Source organism: Mus pahari, chromosome 10, assembly GCF_900095145.1.
Source record: "Mus pahari chromosome 10, PAHARI_EIJ_v1.1, whole genome shotgun sequence".
In the NCBI taxonomy this organism is placed as follows: domain Eukaryota; kingdom Metazoa; phylum Chordata; class Mammalia; order Rodentia; family Muridae; genus Mus; species Mus pahari.
In genome coordinates this window covers 24,011,225-24,028,940 of record NC_034599.1, presented here as the reverse complement: position 1 = coordinate 24,028,940, position 17,716 = coordinate 24,011,225, and the positions used below count along the sequence as shown (strand labels likewise).

General features: G+C 44.3%; 1 protein-coding gene across 3 annotated transcripts in view; it reads left to right on the top strand.

The window, feature by feature from the left end:
• Positions 1–17,716, top strand: part of Ntm (neurotrimin) — a 974,869-nt gene that overhangs the window by 953,077 nt on the left and 4,076 nt on the right. Inside the window, exons 5-9 of one of the 3 annotated variants that reach the window (XM_029543147.1) lie at positions 1,020–1,154; positions 3,123–3,243; positions 6,882–7,033; positions 10,411–10,446; positions 15,762–15,794. In XM_029543147.1, coding sequence (XP_029399007.1) covers positions 1,020–1,154; positions 3,123–3,243; positions 6,882–7,033; positions 10,411–10,446; positions 15,762–15,794 — 477 coding nt within the window. The remainder of the gene's footprint in view (positions 1–1,019; positions 1,155–3,122; positions 3,244–6,881; positions 7,034–10,410; positions 10,447–15,761; positions 15,795–17,716) is intronic. The other 2 variants (XM_021206042.2, XM_021206044.1) reach the window with 2 other exon arrangements.

The window sequence follows — 17,716 nt, the reverse complement described above, 5'->3', positions numbered from 1 at the left end:
AGATTCTCTGAATGTCTTGGGCTCAGCCAGGTGTGGTGGTACACACCTGTAATCCTGTCATTGGGGAGGTGGTGACAAGATCATGTGTGCAAGATCTAAGCAACATCGTGAGTCTGTTGCTTAGCCTGGAGTATATGAGGTCAGACTAGGGTATATGAGATCAAGCTGCGACTTAGTCTTTGCATAACTAGATGCTCATGACTATAAATCATGTATAGGATGTGGTATGGATATGGCTTTATTATTAGTGATTTTTCCCTTAGAGAAGAGAAATAAAATTTTTGAAAGTTTAAGTGATAGGGCAATATTTGTAGTCATGAATTCTTACTTCTTTCCTTCTGCCTGTCTTGTGGTTAGATATTGAATGGGTGGTCCTGATGTTGGTTTCTAATTTGAGTTTATGCCTAAGAGTTCTAGGAGATCAATGTCTGGAAAATTGGTATCTACCTATCTGTTTGTCTACTGTGAAAACAAAGGTATTTTAGCTGTATCTGTCTCACCGCTTGTTTTTCCTGTATAATTGTGTGTGTGTGTGTGTGTGTGTGTGTGTGTGTGTGTGTGTGTGTGTATAACCATTATGCAGTATCCTCAATTGACTCATGCCCCAGCTGGCAATATGCAGCTTAGCATCAAAAGCTTATTTTAAATGGTGCCTGGAGGTCAGAAAGAGTTAAGGTGCCTGCTCCAGTCCCAGAGCTGGACCACGTGGTGTGATCCCAGCAGTGTAAATGTCAAAATTATTAATCACTTACGGAGAGCCAGTTAATTCTCTCCATACATGAGTTCAGGAGAATCACAAACGCTGCCTCTGGGACACTGGGCAGCCAAGGGAAAGAGGGTGTGAAAGTAGGGAAAGAAATAAGGAATGAGAAAGAGAGACTCTGTAGAGTTCCTAAAATGTTGAGCTAACAAACTGACATTTCTCAGGGTGCTAGCGGTTCATAGTTCATACTTTGTTGTCTAGAGAGAGTCCTGTGCCTTTGCCTTCTACTGACTGCATCTCCCTCTTTCTCCTGCAGCTGTTGGCTTTGTGAGTGAGGATGAGTACTTGGAGATCCAGGGCATCACTCGGGAACAGTCAGGCGAGTATGAGTGCAGCGCCTCCAACGACGTGGCGGCACCAGTGGTACGAAGAGTGAAGGTCACCGTGAACTGTGAGTGGCCTTGCCAGACCGACCCTACTCCTTGAGTGTGCGAGGGTGGCCTGCTACCAAGACTGCAGCAATGAACCAGCCCTCAGAGGGATAGGAAAGACCCAGTATCACTTCTGGTTCTCTGCTTTCAAGAACTAAGAGTCCCAGAGTCCAAAGTCATGTGTTGTTTTGTTTTGTTTTGTTTTGTTTCACAACCCTGGGGGCCACCCTTCTTGTTTAAAAGTAGCTGAGAGTAACTTTATATATTACCAAACTTTCATACATGACTAGTAAATCAATAAACGGCATTGAATGCATGCTTTATATAAATGTACTTTCAAATCTCAAGTTTCCCAGTAATTTAATTACACGAGGGAGTGGCAACCTTCCCAGACAGATCTTCTCAATAGGCAGAGAGACCTGAGCTAGAACACAGACTTCACCTGTGTGTGCTAGGCTTTTTGTATCTCAGCCTTTCACAATGAAGATGTTTCCGTACATAGACTACAATCTACATATAAGTACAAATGCAAATTGGTAGAAAAATCTCAAATTCTTATTTTTAACTAACAGAAGCAAAATGCAAAATCTCTGAAGGGCACTTCACTTTCCTTTTATCAACCTTCTAACTTCTCCCTGACATTGATCTACATGTATTTTCTACCAATTTCTCACCCTTTTTCTTCCTGGCTCCTTGCTATGTGCCTTGACTTGGTTCCCTATGACTTGTGGAAAGTTCTTGCTTACATCAGAATATAACCTAAGACCTAGACCTGCACCATGGAGACCTCTGCCCCTCAACATGGGTGGGATGGAAGAGGAGAAGGGCATCTGAGATTAATGTTTGGTGTGAAGTGTCTTGATTTGTGCTCCATTTTGAACCTAGATGTTATGAAACACTTTAAGTAGTAAAAGTAAGACAATGCTACCCTGTGTCCCTATTAGTTAAAGTTTATTTTTAAGGAACCTTAGAACGATTTATAGTTATTGACTCAATTAAAAAAAAAAAAACTAGAAGCAAAAGAACAAAAAAAAAAAACAACAACAACAAAAAAACCACGTTATGGAAATTAGTAAAAGGGGAAAGTCAGCCCATGACATATGAAATATAAAGCAGCCGGCTGCAGAGTTCACATTCAGAATCTGCCCTTACAATGCTAAAGCAGAGGAAAGGTCGTCTGTTCTAAGGTGTGCATCATCTGCCAAGATAAAAGCAAGTTGATTCTCTTAGGAGAAACCTTGCTTGTCCTAGTGCTGTGACCCCAGAGAAAATTCTCCCCAGGATCGGTGCAAATCAACACTTTCCAATACAGTCCACACAGTACAACGTCCCCACATCAAACAAAGCAGTAATTTTAGTGAGCCTGTGGTTTTTTTTTTTTTTTTTTTTTTTAATACCCATCAGGGCAAACTGCTGGGATGCCACAGGTAGCTGAGTGAAGACTTCAAATGAAGGCAGGCCAAGCAAGGAGGTCTAGTTTAGCCCAGGATCCATTTCAGAATGCCCGTGGGAAGGGCTGGTTTGTATATCCTTCAGGCAACTCCCCATGATTATTATTAGTTATAACCGAGTCGTAGGTGGGAATTGAATAGTTTGAAGTCATACACTTTGGCAAGAACCGGTGTACAGAAATTCTGTGCGGATGATTAAAGGTGCTGACGGCCACCCCACGGAGTGTAAGGCTGATGGGTGGGTATCTTCCTAAGAAAGTTGAAAGCCTTTAAACAGGCACTGTACCACAAGAGCTGACTGCTAAACCTCAGTATCCAGAGGAAAAGCAATGTATGCTGAAAGGCAATGACTTCTTTTAAAATTGCATCCAGACCACGCCCAGTCTCGGCAACAATCCACACAGCAGTCTGATGACGCACAGTAGATGGGGCACAGGGAGTAAGAAACAAAACCTATGAGTGCACCAGGCTTTTATTTTTTTTATTTTTTATTTTCATGTGTACTTTTAAATTGCATGGACCATCTTCTTTCTGTAGATCCACCCTACATCTCAGAAGCTAAGGGCACGGGTGTCCCCGTGGGGCAGAAGGGGACTCTGCAGTGTGAAGCTTCGGCAGTCCCTTCAGCAGAATTCCAGTGGTTCAAGGATGACAAAAGGTACTGTCCTCTCCTGCATCACCCCCCCCCCCTTGAAATTCCCAATTGAAGACAATCGAATTTTAATTCCTGGGAAATCCTCTCCTGACATGGTATGTGGGGCAGGGGTATATGAAAGCAAGGCTTTCTAAATTAAGAAAAGCTCAGTTAGGGTTCTGATGTCATCTTCTCTATTATCACGCGTCAAACAGCAGGACTGAAAGATAATATAAATTAGTCAAGCAAAAATAAGAAAACAAAAGCCGCCAACAACATTGTCAGCCTAGAAAATAATGTATTCTGCAGAGAGCTATTTTTAACACTTTCCCAGGCCTAAGAAATTCTGATTGACTCTAGGAGGGGCTCTCAAGCTGCCTGCCTATCCCAGGTCTCCACTTCCCTCCCTGAGGTTCTCAGTGCTACTGTGCACAGGCCCATGGCCTTTGTGCACCCTCCCTCGTGTGCAGGCTGCCCTTTCTCTGTAGGAGAAAAGAGTCAGGACTGTTCCCTTCCTTGCCATTGTCGCAGCTGTCACGGGGACATTTGTTGTGAGTCCCTGAAGATGATCAGTTTGAGGAGTTATCAAATTGCATGTCAGCACAGGGGTCAGCAGCTCCGTATAGCCAGGCAGCATGACAATTACCACTATCAAAGAGCTATTTGGAGGTGGATGAACAACAAATAAATGTGTAAGCTCTGTCTGTGTTCAGAATATTGTCATAAGAGCAGAGGTGGTGGCACTGGAGGTACAAGAAAGTCCTGGGAGATCTGCGGATGGAAGATGAGCAGAGGGAAGAAGACAGGGATCAAAACTCACCAAGAAAGTTTGAGAAAGAGCCATGGGGGCCATCCCCATAAAGAAAGCATCTTCTTACCTCAGGGCTGGTGCTCACTCCACTGGCTTTTGTTTCCCCATGCAGTCTCTGAGGCCTCACAATATCTTCTAGCTCCTCAGCTAATAAACTACATTTTTATCTAGACTCAAGTCACTCCATCTTAACATCCACATCCAGTGAGGGACACTGCAGGGGATTTTATGACACATCCTGGCAGCCTCTGGTGGGGTGTGTTAGACCTAAGGCAGAGAGAGGTGGACAAAGCCACTGGAGTAAGAAATGGAGCAGGCTGCTGGTGGTGGTGCATGCCTTTAATCCCAGCACTCGGGAGGGAGGGGCAGGTGGATTTCTGAGTTCGAGGCCAGCCTGGTCTACAGAGTGAGTTCCAGGACAGCCAGGTCTATACAGAGAAACCCTGTTTTAAAAAACAAAACAAAACAAAACAAAAAAACAAAAAAAAAAAAGAAAGAAAGAAAGAAAGAAAGAAAGAAAGAAAGAAAGAAAGAAAGAAAGAAAGAAAGAAAGAAGAAGAAAAAGAAAGAAAGAAAAAAATGGAGCTGGCTGTTTTCCTTCATTCAAGAAAACATAAATCCTTTTTTTCCCCACACACCTTTCTTGTTGTAATCAAAAGAAACTGAGGCTTAGAGTCCCATGATTCACCTCTGTTTAAGAACACTAGTGAAGTCTCCGAGCTAAGTCATGGCACTCTATTGTTCAAATTCTTAATAGGAAAAAAAATAGAAGCAAAACAAGCTCTCAAAATGTGAGAAGGAAATAGAAAAAAAAATGTGGGTGGAGGCAGAACATCACTCCTAGCAGAGGCCACCAACTCTGTCATCAGTTAGCTGGAAGAAAAAGGGAGACAGTGCCCCAGAGCTGGCTGGCTAGGGGACCATGGTTCAGGCAACTTTGTGGCCTCCTTAAGATCTTTTTTATATCTTTCTTTTTGCTTCTTCCTGTTGATTTTTCTGTGTCCATTTATTCATTTGTTCATTTATTCATTTCCAACATTCTCCCATTGAGTAGGTTTCTCTGTCCTCCCAGCAGCGATCGCGCCAAGAACATTTCTACTGTGTGGTCCTTGCCACAGCTTTTCTTCTTTGCGCCACTGAGGCTACAAGGCAACTGTGGCCTCAGGTCTCAGAGGGAACATAACATCTGTCCCAGTAAATGACAACTGAAGCCCATTTCATTTTTACTGACACACGCAGAATTCCACCACAAATAGAAGAGGTTTTGGCCAGGACCAGCAGTCTTCTAGATTACTTTAGGGGGGCTTCTCTTGACTGATAAGTTTGCTTCCTCGCCCTGTGTCTGCTGTCAATCAAACAGAGAGGAGATGAAGTTCTATTCTTAGGAACCCTGGCCACCTACCAGAGACAGTAGCCACAACTTCTTTAAGAAACCTAACTGGGTTAGCAGTCGGGGATGGGGAATCCTTGAGTGCCTAAGGGGTTATTGTGTGTTGTCCCAGGGTATGAAATGCTGCAAAGTGCTGCTGGCCACCCTGCACTGTGGTTAGGTGCAGACATTTCTGTGCTGTTCAAGTAAGAACGTGCTTTGGGTGAATCTCTTCCTACCATGGAGCCAAAATCCAATTCAGTTTGGTTCTGATGGGAAGATGTCTTACTTTACCTAGCACACTGCCAAGCTAGGGCATGGGCTCCACACCTGTAAGGCTCACAGAAGCCTCTCACTGTGGCTGTGAGCCTTGGACAGAACCCCTTCACAAAATTAACTGGTATGGAACAAGCTGGAGCTAGAACAGCAGGCTCTGGTCCCATAGCAGGGCACCTCCTGCCATTTCACAGAGTCAAAGGGCCTTTCAGTGAGGATAGTGGACTCACACCAGTTCACTGACCTTAGCTTTTGAGAAAGGAAGACACCTAGAGGAATCGCTCTAGACTACAAAGCAAAGCAGGTCCTATGAGCCCATCATCTCACTTGCCCAGAAGCTAACATGGCCAGGGAAGACAATTCCAGACCAATCCCCTGAGATACTCTGTGTGGGGCAGTGGGCTACGCAGACAGCCTGGTTTCCAGTCGAGGCTAGATCTTGAACCCTGGGACCAGGTAGTAGTGATAATTCACTTGCATGGGACAGGAGTTCCTTCATGTCTCCTGGCCCCTGGCCCCTGGCCCCTGGCCCCTGGCCCCTGGCCCCTGTTGGAGTTACCACCCCCACAACCCCCACAGGAGAGGCGTGGCTATTAACCACTTAGGAACAGCACCAAGCCCTCCAACATGCAAATAAGGTTTCCCCTAAACTCTCAGTCCAACCTAAGGAGAGGGGCTTGCTGTCAAACCCTAAATAACTGCCAACTGTATATAGAGAGGGCCATGCAAGGAATTAAAGGTAGGCGAGAACCATTCCTTTGTTTGAGTCTTTTATTCCAAGAGTTGTAACACTTGGGAAGAGCTGCCCAGGGTCCACTGCATTCCTCACTGGATTGTTGACTTTTCACTGACCCAACCTAACCCAGCTGAGTTCAGAAAGGATAGGACCTGGAAGGCCTGGCAGAGGCTTTGTCTCCCTGCTTGCACCCACTCTCCGCCCCCGCCCCCACCCTCTGCTGGGGCCTTCCCACCCAGCCTGGGTAGAGATCTCTGTGGAAAACCTCTGGTACCCAGGCCCACAACTCTGGCAGACTGTTTGTTGAAAATAGTTGTGTTACATAGAATGTGTCTTTATGATGATGATATCATGAGGTGCTGGAGATGTCATTACTCCTAGACTTTTAGTCCATCCTATGAGAAAAACTAACCGTTTTCTTTTTCTTCCCCCTTCATCTGCCTTCCCTTTACTCTTCCTTCTTTGCCTAGACTGGTCGAAGGAAAGAAGGGAGTCAAAGTGGAAAACAGACCTTTCCTCTCGAAACTCACCTTCTTCAACGTCTCTGAGCATGACTACGGGAACTACACATGTGTGGCCTCCAACAAGCTGGGCCACACCAACGCCAGCATCATGCTATTTGGTGAGACTCTGTCCTGAGATGGGTAACAAGAGTGTGTGAAGTAGGGTAGGGCTGATGGAGGGGAAGAAGTGAGCTGGGTAACATGTGTGAAAGAATAAGAAGGGAGAGAAAGAGAAAGCACACATGCATGTAAGAATGTAGGCCTCAGAAGTGGGCAGAGAAAAATGCAATGTTCATTTATCGGAAATGACAAAAGTCCTGAAATGGGAGGAAAGGGTGGCTTTAAGATGCCAAAATGACTTTTCTTCCTCCTCAGTGATATCTCCAAAACTGACTCGGGGATTATAATTGGACAAAATAGTTAAGATCTCAGAGAGGAGCATTTACAGCTTCAGTCCTTAGCTCCCTGGGCTAAATAACATGTTCCCTTTTCTGAAACTTTCCCAGCCATTGGCACATAAGAAAAAAGTGAATAACATTCATAAGAGCTGAATCACAGCCCTTGGAATCCTTAATAATATTCATTTCAGAGGCGGCAGATAAAGAAGACAGAAAATGGGATTTTCCAAGTTCTCTATTTGTGTCGATGGCTGGTAAAGACATTTGCCCATCCTCACCATCATCTTGAGAGATGTCATCTCATTGTTCATGTGCCAATTCCTTAGCTCTTTACTGAGGGACAAAGTTTATAAAGCAATCTTGTGGTCCTCATTTCATGCCTAGCCACTGTATTGGTGGCAGAAGCAGTAAGCAAGCTCCTTGGGAAGGACTGGATAGCTACACCCTGTGTGAGCAATGTCTATTTGGGAGGGACTGGCTGCCCATGGCTTCAAAGCCTTAGTGGGTACAGATGCTTCTGATGGGCCGTGCGATTAATTTTTGCTTGCCTTCTGAGCACATTTCTCCATATCCCACCAAGTTTAATGACTGTCACATTTTCCAATCAGTTGTTCCCATCCCCTGGGTTTAAAATACACTGGGATGTGGTAGAAAGGGAAAAGAGAGATGTGAACATCAATTCTTGCCCTTCGGAGAGATCCCAGGCAGACTCTCAGCCACTTGGGTTCTGCTCTGCTTTCTGGCCATGCCACATGCCCTTGGTGCTAACAGCGAATGCTCAGTGGTACCATCTCTGCTTCTAAATCACATCCTCCCGACCTCCGACTCAGAATATGAAACAGAGCGCCGTGCCTAGCATTGGCTGAGAGAGCTGGGACAGGGAAGGCAGTGGGTGATCCTGGACCATGTAGCTCAGAAGGAGCACAGGAGCACACTGTGAGTAAAGTGACTGAAAAGCTTAGAGTCTCAATAAGGATAGCCATAAGCATTCTCCCATGTATGGAGATAGCCATGGGACTCTCTTGTGCATGGAGATCGTCACAAGTGCCCTTTTGTGCATGGGAATAGCCATAGAATTCTCACATATACGAGGAGAGTCAGTTGTGCCTCTCTTGAGCATGGGGACAGTCATAAGCACCTCTCAACTCTGTCAGGTGTTTAGGGTTTTACAGACAATATCTGTCTGTATGCACAAAGGGTACATTAGCAAAGGGCAGGCCCATCCTCCTTGCCTTGAAAATCTAAGGTGCATCCTCAATCCACATTGTTTCTCACAGCATCTGCACCTAACCTGCTTTGCTTTTTGGCCACAGCCGTGCCCAGTTTTGGAAATGGTCTTCCCCTGCTTCAATCTCCTCTCAGTTCTAAAGTGGAGACAAAAAAAAAAAAAAAAAAAAGATTTGTCCAGTGGCTTTTTTTCCCTCTAGCCTCTTCTCTCAAGCTGTATCAGGATGAGAAAAGGGATAGGAAGCAGATGTTTTAAGAGTAAAATAATAGGTGCATTTGTGACAAGAAAATCAGTGACACATGGGCCATAAATCCACTCTTTTCAGCAGACCCCCGTGTGGCAATTAATACTTTGTTTTCTCTCCCTTCCTTCCACCAATAAGAGAACACAGACCCTCTGCCTCATTTGGGATAATGTTATTATTGTTGGCTTCCTAGATTCTATGATTTGCTAAATGCCCATTACGAAGTAATAGTACCTTTGCCAATAACTGGAAGAGCCCTGGGTTTACCAAAGATGAATAGAATACATGTGGGGATGCTCTTTAATGGAGGATGTCTCCAGACCTGTAGCATACTAAATGTCTAAGAGGGGAGTCAAACATGCAGTCTCTTTCAAATTTAGTCAATTAGAAATCAATTTCATAGCCGGGTGGTGGTGGCGCACGCCTTTAATCCCAGCACTTGGGAGGCAGAGACAGGTGGATTTCTGAGTTGGAGGTCAGCCTGGTCTACAAAGTGAGTTCCAGGACAGCCAGGGCTATACAGAGAAACCCTGTCTCAAAAAATAAATAAATAAATAAATAAATAAATAAATAAATAAATAAATAAATGAAAATAAGAGAAAGAAAGAAAGAAAGAAAGAAAGAAAGAAAGAAAGAAAGAAAGAAAGAAAGAAAGAAAGAAAGAAAGAAATTTCATTTGTTGGCCTCATTTGAGAGACTTTTCTTGGTCTGCCCATCCCAGAAATGTTGCATGGGTATCATTGTTCCACGGACCTGGTGAAACCCGGTGACATTTAAGATGAGCCTTTCAACCCCTAATCTCCAGCCAGGTCTTGTCCAGACATGATTGTAGCCCCCAAGTTCATAATTGAGGCTCCTCCTTTCATAGTAGCACGTCCTTTTATGAATACAGAGCATCCTCGATTAAGTTCTTTCTCTAGCACCATTGCACAAACCCAGTCATTTTGTCGTCACCTTGCACACAAACCATAGAAGGGTATCCTGTCTGTACTTTCACGCTAAAAAGTGAGGCACTCTGGTGAAAGAAACTCCTATTATGCTTGTGTTTCATTAACTGCCAGCCCTATAGGAGCAGGGTGAACCTTGCCATGACCAACCAATAAGGCTCTGAGCTTATGGTCTCTGGAACTAGAGAGCTGGTAGTGTAGCTTTGGGTCTGCTGCTTCTATCTTCTGAATCACAGTGGTTCCAGGGGCCCTAACGTAATTCTGATCATAACACCACGAGGCCAGAAATTCCTGAATCCAGTCTATCTGTAAGACAATGGGACGATTTCTGAGGAAATATTTCACCTGGAAAGGAGATTTGGTCCTTTGCTTACAGTCAGTTCCCAAGTTCAGCAGAAGTTAAGAGTGAATCTGTCTGCACTGGAAAATACATAGAGTGGCCCCCTGCCTTGCTTCCCACCATCCCATCCATGTAAAGGGACACCAAGCATTTCAATGTTTGTCTTGCTGCACCTTGTCCTACGACCTTTGGTTTGTGTCTCCCTTTATTTATCCTTTCCTCTAGAAATGCTTGTGAAAGGCAGTATACAAACTATATATGAGAAATATATAGCGACTGTATATAATATATGTGTTTATTTTCATTTTTTTTCTCCTGTATGTCCCCCACCTGGTTTAGAACTAAATGAGCCTACAAGCTCAACTTTGTTGCAAGGTTAGTATCCCTCTTGCCTTCTGTTTTCCCTCCCTTTACCTCAACCCCAAACCCCTCTCCCTCTCCCTCCTGCTGGTGTTGATTTCCTGATGTTTCTAGAGGTAAAGTCGCCTAGAATGTGTCAGAGGGAGGCTACTGAAGGAAGCTCTTGGGAGCTGGTAAAAATGCCATGGAAGCCTTTTTCTCTGCTCACCCTTTGCACACTATCTAGGAAGGCTGAGATTAGCAAAGCAAATAGAGCATCATTAAAATGCCAAAACCCGGAGGCCAGTATTCAGACAAAGGTTTGTGAAACTAAGTTTGAACCAATGAGAAGACAATGCAACTGCTGGCCACAGTGACAGCCCCGGGGCAAAGTCATCTGATCTTGTACATGAAGAGTTCAGGTGATGTCCCTCAGCAACAGACTCAGGCAATTGCTCACGGAGGTCCACATGGTCCAGAAGACACATTACCATCACCTGGTCCACAAAGTCTCCTAGGAAGGCCTATGGTCACAAGTCCAAGATGGGACCCCAAAGAACTGTCGTCTACAGCTGATCCTTAGGAGATGCCAGGTCTTAGATAAATTACTTACACTTAATTGGATTTATTCATTCCGTCTTCCTGGAAGAATAGTTTATGCTTCAGAGCTGTTTCCGTGTTCCACTATAGACACTTACATAAAGTGGTCTGAAGCACATTTGACATATTTTGAGTCTCCAGATACAGGCTAGAGGACAGGGACTTCCTCCATAAGCAGTACAGTCCATGTATTCTTTTCTTTTCCATTTCTGCGCACCAGTCCCTTGACCTCCCCTTCTCCTCTCCTCGCTTGCCTCCCTGTGGTTTGTGTAGCTCTTGCCACTCTGTGGATACTGTGCTTGTTCCCATTCACTCCCAGTCTACTCACCCAGTGTGACGTGTTACAAGTTGGTCACCCCACGTCACTGACAGTAGTTTTGCTTGTTTTGGTCTTTTCTGTCATGTTGGATATTGAATTATACATGCTGGATACTGACCTCTAGCCCTGGTCTTTGATGACAGTTTGGGCTCCACTGACAGCCCAGTGAGAAGGTACCTACAAATTTCACTGAGAGGATTTTCCCTTACTCCCAACACGGTCTTCTGATCTCCCTCATCCCAACCTTTCCTCTGCATCTATCCTGTTCATCCATCTACATCCTGACTGTGTGGACACTCACAGAGGACAGCCTTAGATCTGAGAAGTAAAGGGAAAGACAAAAAGAAGCAAATTATGGGGAGCTATGTGACATTTGAAGAAAAATGTTTTTATCACAAGAACAGGCAGAGCTACGTTCATCCACCCTTGTGATGCACAGCAGCGTGCTGGTGAGTCAGAACAGAAAAATGAAGCAAAGACTAGGGAGAAAAAAAAGGAGGGAGCTCATGGATGTGTTCAGACTCAACTTGTGACGCAATTGCTGCCTTTGAACACCCAAAAGAGGTACCTTGCAGATCTAAAAGAAAGAGCATTAGGGATGTACTGACGCCAACGGTAGAAAGGACAGATGCTGCCAGGGTGCTTTCAGAAGTGATTAAGCTAATTCTGGCTACTAGGATGGCACTGTCGGAGGAAATAGGACCATCTCATAGGCAGGGAGCGGCTCCTCACAAGCAATTCCTAATTGAAGTTCCATTCAAGTGGTAGAGAAGCATCCCCCCACAGCGAGGCCACGTGTAATGAGACAGGGGAAAAACAACAATTTTACAGATCACCTGTGCTTGCTTCTGAGGGAGGGACTCGGAGCAGGGGACACTATTGCCATGCTCCACTTGTTGACCAAGGCTGGCCTGCCACAGTGATATCTTTTGTTGCTGAGCAACGTGGGAGGAAGTTCCCTTCTGTTATGATTTCCTCTTACCTCTTCATCTCAGAAAACTCCTTGTTAGATGTAAGGGAAGAGATTTTAGACTATAGATGTCTGGAATGTGACCTTCCCTATAAACACTGGAGTGGACCATACTGTAGAAGAAGCAGGTCTTGCACTTGAACACTCTTACTCATTTATCTGAGTTCATTTTCCCCTTGCAATGGCTAGTCTCCAACACAGTAAGAGAGATTGATGCTATCTCCAGGAAGACCTCCAAGGGATGCTAATCTTACATGAGAAACACATACAGAAAGACTTACATGAATGTATGGGCTTCACTGACAGGACACACTTGGCGTTTAGAGGAGTTTGAGACTACCTCACTGCCTACTATCAGAATAGACGAGAAGGGGTTTGATAAGAGAATTTTGTTCACCCTCAGCATTTTTTGCCACCCTTGACGTATCTCTCTGCCTCCCTTTCGCAAACACAACAGATTGCATGTCACCTTCCAGCATTAATATTTGGTGGTGCAGGACTCTCTAAGTGATAAATAAGGACTCTGGGCTGTGCCAGCATCCGTCACAGAGTGTCTGCATGGGGAAGAGTGCAGGGCCCATGCTGCAAGCTCAGCGGCTCCACAGCGGCTCGCTTCTCATCTATTGGTCCTCTATCTTCAATCTGCCCAAATCTGATGATAGCAGTAGGCTCAGAAATGTTGGCTTGTTAATACCCATGAGCCTCCCAGTATTAAAGAATGGACAACAAAAGCAAATATCTCCTCTTGGATATCAGAAGGAGATGATCGGTTCTTCCTGCAGAGAATGTAAGACAGTTAGTGAGGCCAGCCTACCAGGCAATCAAGCAGTCAGCATTTCTGTGGCATGTATTTAGGAAAAAGTCCATTATCTTTTTTTCTAGAGGAAAGGGTTAAACAGCCATATTCACCCAGCAGTCCTTTCCCCTGCTGTGAGATTTAGAGACCACTGAATATACCTGAGTGTTTAGATCCAGCTGTGAGTATATCCAGCTTGGCTGACATAATGATAATTTCTGGACTGAGTAGAAATTTGCAATATTACCGGACTTAGGGGATTCTTATTCTTTCCCTTTTCACAATGGTTTCTCTTCTTCAATACATCTTTTCCTTGTTTTGTTCTTTCCTCCCATTTTCTTCTTGATTAATCTTTACCACCCACTAGGTTTTTTGCATGTATGTAGATATATAATTAGTAAAGGGAACAGCTACATTTTAATAAAGATGTTACTACTATGATGGAAAGTGTAGTACCTTCTGGAACTGGGGTTATAGTGAGGGTGGGAGGATAAAATCTGGGTCCTCCACAAAAGCTGCCAGGGATCTCAACCACTCAGCCATCTCTCCAGGTCTCCTCCTCCCCTATCTCTCCCCCCCTCCCTCTTCCTTTTTCTCTCTCTCCATCTCTCTCCTTATTTTTTCTGGCTGTCCTGAAAATCACTATGTAAAACAGGCTGGCCTCAAACTCACAGAGATCTTCCTGTCTCTGCATCCTGAGTGCTGAGATCAAAAGCATGTGTAACTGTACTCAGCTTGTTCCTTTTCCTGATACCTAAGATTTCCCTCAAAGTTTAGAGCTTATGGCTACCATTGGCTTCAGAGGTCCTGACAAGGTTCACACTTCTGGACTAGCTAGACAAAATGATAGAATATCACCATGACAGGGATGATGGTGTCAAAAGTCCTGTACCTCCTCTTGATTATAAAATTCATCTGCAGTTCACAAGGGGAACACCATGCCTGCATTTTCCCATGGTGGGCTAAGCAAAGGTTGGTTGGAATACTCTGACATAGAAAACACTCAAAAGAATGAGTTCTACATAAGGTCGAAATAAGTATCAATTTGCCCTGCATCTTTACAGATGTGAAAGAATTGAGTTTCTTTTAAAAGGTTGCACCAGGCAACCAGGGTTGTGGGGAGCTGAATGGGATCAATTATGTTTTAGTTGTTTCTGGATTTTTCTGTGTGGTTCTTAAAGCAGGAATGTGTGCCTTCCATTTATGCCTCTTTCTCATAGTTCCAAGTCTATACAGAAGGTACTTATGCCTACCTTTAGCTCCATTTGAACCAGTATCCACAACCCTGTGGGTAATACTCTACAAGACACCACAAGCTTGTACTGCTTGTCTGGGAGCAAAGTCTGTATGGTTTCTTTATCCCCAACACCTACACTTCCAGGATTCTCTTTCTTATAGTCATCTTCCCTCTTGGTATAGAGATGCACATACAACATCCCCTCCTCAGCTGCTGGACTATTCAAAGGGCACACAAAGCCCTCCAAGGGACAGTCCATGCTAAGTGCACAAGATGTGTGGTTACCATATCTGGCTTTCTGCTCCCATCCTAGTTTTACCTGGGACATTCCTTCAGTGGAAAAAATACCAGGTCCCCTCTCACATCTTTACATATTCAGTAGAGCTTCTTAAGGTTGAAACTATACATGTACATAAGTCAGGAGAGGCCACATGTCTGGTGCTTTTAAGGAATAGATTAAGAGACTGAAGCACACTAACTATTCATCTTACTGCAAACATGGAAATTACAACTGGGATGGGCTATATCAAAAACTGTTGTCTCGCTAAATGTGAAGATTTCTGCCACCCCAAAGAGACTCATAAGGTGGCCAAAGCTTTGATGATGTTTCATATGTGCCCTGTATTCAGATGAGCAATGGCATGGGTCCCTGGCCAGAGAGAGAGACGTAAAAGGTGAATGAGTGTTATAAATCAAGCCATAACCTTCTCAGCTGACCACAGAAAAGTTGAGAGAGCGCTGAATATCCTTCTGAGAGCTTGCAGTCAAGGAAAATAGGGCTCTTTATAATCTAGTCAATGGAGGAGCCTCTGTCTCCTTTTAAGTTCTTCCAGAGAGTCCCAAAGTTGCAGCATAGATACAGATGACACCAAGACAGAAAGACCATAAGACCAGTTTGGTGTCAGATATTGAAGGTCAAGACTTCTCTGCCATCTATGAGTTGATTCATCAGCATTCCTAAAAGACATAACTAAAGCCAGACTTCCACATTTTACAATTATCATGGGAACCCACACTCAAGTAGCTGTAATATATCTTCTACTGTATCAACCAAATATGTACTTAAGACCAAAGAATTCAGTGAAACAATGGAAGTTGGTCTATGAAGCAATTTCACTTAATAGCCCAGATTCTAAAGGATAAGTGTCTGCTTCTAGGATCGAGTGTAGAGTCAGGTTCTGCTTCTGTCTGCTGTCCACCCTAATGGGCATCCAAATACTTCCTTGCCTCCAGTTCACTTTTAGAATAAAAAAAATTAAGGGGGGAGACACTGTGGGTGATAGACAATTGTCAGTATAACTAGAGGCAGGTATACGGGGCCTGGGTAAGGCCAGGAATTCTGGCTTGTTCCCAAGACCGTCTCAGGGCACAGTAAGCACTACAAGCTGCTTTCTGCCTTAACAGTGGCTTGTTTTTAATTTTCTTTTAGAAGTGAAAACTACAGCCCTGACCCCTTGGAAAGGTTTGTATATTTACTTCTCAGGCATCTGATGCCTTAGTGGGAACGGGGTACGTAGTTTTCTGCACCTCCACCTAGACACCTTCTTCTTTCAGCTCACTCTCAAGCATTCTAGCAGGAGCTCTCCCTGATCTGCTATTCAGCTAGATTAACCCCATTCCCAGGGATGCCACACCCTATGAGTTGCTTCCACTTACACACTTTAACTGGTCCATACGGTGGCACTAATGAGCATCTGCTATAGTCAGAGGAGCTGGGTTCTGGGATCCTGGCACAGGGCTTGTCTTGCCTTCCCCACGAAGCTCTCTCGAATGTAACAATCTTTTGAGGTCATTGCCTTGCATGCTGCCTTTGCTCACTCATCTCTTTCTCTTCTTCTCTCACTCAGAGCCATAAGGAAACTGGTGAGAGGGAGGGGGGCACAGGAGGAAAGGGGAGGTTCTTGGGTGAGTCACTGGGACAGGAATAAAATATGCCTTATTTGAGGCTTTCATGGCAGCCAGATGTTTCCGATGGATAATTGACACTCCTCACAGATCTCCGAGACCCTAACTGTCCTGGTAATTAGTCTCTTTAGGCCTCTGCTGCTCTCTAATGAGGTAGTGGCAATAAAGGCATCCAATGTGCAATGGAGGCGTGGCTGGATGAAGAACAGATGCCTCATCTGAGTGACCATGTCACTAGACAGATGGGATAAGCTGTCATTTTTCTAGCATCTCTTAGCAGACTTTGGCTTATGTCTGCGTGGACCAAAGATCCTCACCATTCTTTTGCTGTGGTATTGGCCCAGTATGTGCTCTGGGTGGGGCAGGCCAGCCTTTTCTAGCACTCAAATGGGTTAATGATGGACCTCAACCTTCCATGAAGGTACATGATCTAAGCAAGTGGGAAGCAACATTTGAAAACAGCTGTCAAGGGGCCAAGGAAGGCTCTTGAAGCTCTCAAAAGTAAAGTTTCTAGAAATTCAAAGGAACCTGCAATTCCCAGCTGATTCAGGAACATCCTTGGGCATGGTAATAAATCCCCAGCAGTCCTGAATTCCTAGTCCAAGAGGCTTTGTTTGCAGGTGGAGTGAATCAGTCCTGATGTCTTCAGTGACTTTATTAGACAGCATTAGAAAAGGGGCCAGGGTGAGGATTTCTGTAAGAGAAATTGAGATAAAGCCCAAGACAGGGGAAAAGTTTGTCTTTGGTTGTTTCCTATGAGATTTGATTTTTTTAAAAAAGTATAATTTCAAAAAGAAAATGAAAAAAACAGAAGCACAAAGTAAATTTGGACATATTGGCATAAGTTAGGGCTCTCTCCTTTAGTCGGTAAGCATGGAGTACCTCCCATAGCCAGTGAGATACGAATCCTGCAATTAGGAAGCCACAGCAAGCCAGATATGATGCGATGCACCTATAAACACAGAAGCTGGGGTCCTGAGGCACAAGGATTAAGATTTTAAATTCAGCCTGAGCTAGGTAGGGAGATCCTGTCTCCAACAAATGAACAGGAAGCAGAGGGGGAAGAAGGAAGGGTTCCACCTCTTCATAGCACTTCAGAAATACTGCATGCTGGACAAATAAGGAGAATTAAAGTATTATTTTTCTGGGTATGATTGAATAGCAGAATGGATACGTTACTGACAGAATTGAGGAGTATTGTCTATACCACTGGAATCCAGAGTAGAAGTTGAAAATGAATAGGAGTGAATTAAATGAAGTTTGTTTCAGACAAAGGTCTAGAGAATGTGAGCTTATGAAAGAAAAAGAATATGTCTGTGGAGTGCTAGCCTCTCTCTCTCTCTGTCTCTCTCTCTGTCTCTCTCTCTCTGTCTCTCTCTCTGTGTCTCTCTCTCTGTGTATGTGTCTCTGTCTCTGTCTGTCTCTCTCTCTCTTTGTCTGTCTGTGTGTCTGTTTGTGTGTGTGTGTGTGTGTGTGTGT